Here is a 2,918-nt window from a genome sequence, read left to right on the forward strand (position 1 = left end):
ATTAAGATCGATAGATGGAAGGATGTAGTATGTTCTTAAATGAACCAGTATGATAGTTCCCATATAGGCGCCTCTCTTCTCTATACTTGATATATAAAAAAGAAAAAATTTATCCCATGAAAAACATCGGGATAGTCGCTCTAAGGTTTTCTCTATTAATAATATTGCATAAGAAGAAACATTGACATAGAATTGATTGATAAAATTTGGAAACATCGAAGGAATACTCGATTTATAATCGAGACAAGTATCGAATCTCGACTAATCGAGAAGAATCGAGATACCCATTCCTATAAGCATGACCAGCAATCTTGGTAGAAACAGCTGTAAACAGCTGTAGTTGACAGGTTAAACAATACCAAGTAGCACACATGTACGATATACATGAATAATATACAAATATACATGTATAATATATACAAATGACTTGAAAAAAGTTGCTATCACATTCGTCACACGTAACGTAAGTAACAATTAAATTTATCTAACATTTTATTTATTATCACATCTTATTGCGGGATTAAATCAGTTATTATGAGGAAATTATAAATCACCATTTTCATAAATTCGAGTTATCACATTAACATGATTCCATGCCCCTTAATGTATACAAGACGAATATCAGTTGTATTGTACTGATTACAAAGATATCGATCCGTTTTTATTTTATTTTATTGATATAAAAGAACATGAGACACAAGTCATAGATGTTAAAAAAATAATATCAAGCTTTTAAAGAGATGTATCTTTTAATTAAAAGCAATTATTTAACTTTTATATGCAAAATAATAAATATTAAAATAATGATATGAATAGTAAAATTTAAAAAAACACCAAAAACAGTTTTTTTATAATTTCTGAATAAATTGATCATCCTGATTCTTACTATTTTTTATGTAACAACTGATTTAATTTATTATAAAAAATATTTATTAATATTTTTTATATTATTTGGCAAAAATATCTTAAAAATATCTTAAAAATAAATGTATTGTATAAAAATTATTATTTATTCCAAAAATATTAGTTTTATTATGTTATGAGCACTTTAGGTAACATCTTAATTGCAATATGAATGTTTTTAAATATGTTTTTGTAATTTTAATAGTCTAAGAATATCTTTTTATAAGAAAAATAATAATTTACTATGTTTGACATTACATTAATTTCAGATTATAAATTTTTGGAATATTACAAAACACATTATTCGCCATTATGTGGGACGAAGATCTGAATATTATTATTCTACCTACATTATCTACCATGATTTTCTTTGTATTCACGGTTAATTTCTTCCGATATCTAATAGGTAATTCTCATATTCAGATTAGAGATGTTACAAAGGAACATAATTGGAAATCAATCAAAGGAACAACCAAGGTACTTTCAAGAATTTTTATGAAATTATTTTGATAGGTCGTTTCTTATAGCAATAAAATGAAATATTTATATCCAATATTTCCGAGTATTCCAATATAGTTCCAAATGATTTTAATATAGTTATTTTTAAATATAGAATATTTTTTCTACTTGCTAAATTGACATAATAATAATAATTATATAATAATTTACACCGTTGCATGATCTCTTGTGTGTCATGTAAATTAGAATATTTATTTAATCTATAAAATATTATATATAGCATTATAAAAATAGCAGTTTTAATGCCATGAAAAAAAATCATATATATATTTAACATAAAGTCAAAGTAATAATAAATTAAATGAAAAAAAATATATATAGAATTATTCTCTTTACATACGTTCATCTCGATATACAGACGTATTACTGTAGTATTTGCGAGGCTCTATTGTTGAATCTTGATGGCATTTTTTGTGATTCTTGCGGTGTGTGTGCGGATCGAGGCTGCATAAAGCTTGCCGACAAACAGCTAAAATGCAAAGTAATAACTTCTAGTAATGATCAACCGATGAAACATCATTGGGTCAAAGGTGTGTTATTATTTACTAACATGTGACGAATACATGTGTCCTCTTCAATATTTCGTTCTTTAAATAGATATATTTCGTTGTATCTGAAGGTAATTTACCACTTGTTGCCATATGCTATATCTGCGAAGAAGAGTGTGACGTAGAACCCGGCCTCACGGACTGGTGGTGTTGTTGGTGTCAAAAATGTGTTCATGAAGCATGTAAATCTGCCCTCTCTGAAGTAATAATTAACGATTTTTCCATTTTATCGATATATCTTTCGCGTCATATTTGTAGAGAGCTATTGCATTTGCAATAACTTTTTGTTTTTTAAAATAATTTTTTTTTGTCAGGGTTTCTTGGTTCTAATAATAAAATCTTATTAATAAAAATAGCAATTTTAAAATAGCGTTTTGCCGTTTCTAACGCTTTTTGTTTTGTTCATCACGAAAAAATAAAACAGATTGGGAAAGTCAAGTATATTTGTTTTTCAGATATGTGATTTCGGAAAGTTCAAATTAATGATTATTCCGCCAGGAAGTTTGGAAGTGATAAATCGACGTAGCACAATGAGACGCAGGTTACATCTTCGTTCTATTATACCACCGAATTGGCTTGATTGGAATCCAATCATCGTTGTAGGTAAATAAAAAAGAAGATCAACAATAAAAAATAAAAATTGCTCGAAATATACATATTCTCAAAATTCTTTTTTTTGTGCAGGAAATACAAAATCTGGGAACAATGACGGTGGCCAAATTTTATCTTTATTTAGAAGATTGTTAAACCCCGCACAAATCATGGACTTAGCTGAACGCGATCCGGTCGCTGCTCTCGAATGGTGCCGTTTGTTAGGAAAAACCCCATCTACCATACTTGTAGCCGGTGGCGATGGAACTATCGCCTGGTTACTGAATACTATTAACAAACTTGAGTTAAAGGTATATATAAATTCTTTTTTTTTTTTTTTTTTTTTTTTTTTTTTTT

At 27.8% G+C, this 2,918-nt stretch overlaps 1 protein-coding gene across 1 annotated transcript in view; it reads left to right on the plus strand.

Annotated features, from left to right (window-relative positions):
• The first annotated feature begins 304 nt into the window (after positions 1-304).
• Positions 305-2,918, plus strand: part of LOC115237015 (diacylglycerol kinase epsilon) — a 4,086-nt gene continuing 1,472 nt past the window's right edge. The window contains exons 1-6 of the mRNA XM_029809767.1: positions 305-463; positions 1,173-1,380; positions 1,781-1,952; positions 2,042-2,172; positions 2,426-2,573; positions 2,655-2,872. Coding sequence (XP_029665627.1) covers positions 1,216-1,380; positions 1,781-1,952; positions 2,042-2,172; positions 2,426-2,573; positions 2,655-2,872 — 834 coding nt within the window. The 5' untranslated portion in view covers positions 305-463; positions 1,173-1,215. The remainder of the gene's footprint in view (positions 464-1,172; positions 1,381-1,780; positions 1,953-2,041; positions 2,173-2,425; positions 2,574-2,654; positions 2,873-2,918) is intronic.

The sequence above is a fragment of the Formica exsecta genome, unplaced genomic scaffold, assembly GCF_003651465.1.
Source record: "Formica exsecta isolate Colony F162 unplaced genomic scaffold, ASM365146v1 scaffold265, whole genome shotgun sequence".
Lineage (NCBI taxonomy): Eukaryota > Metazoa > Arthropoda > Insecta > Hymenoptera > Formicidae > Formica > Formica exsecta.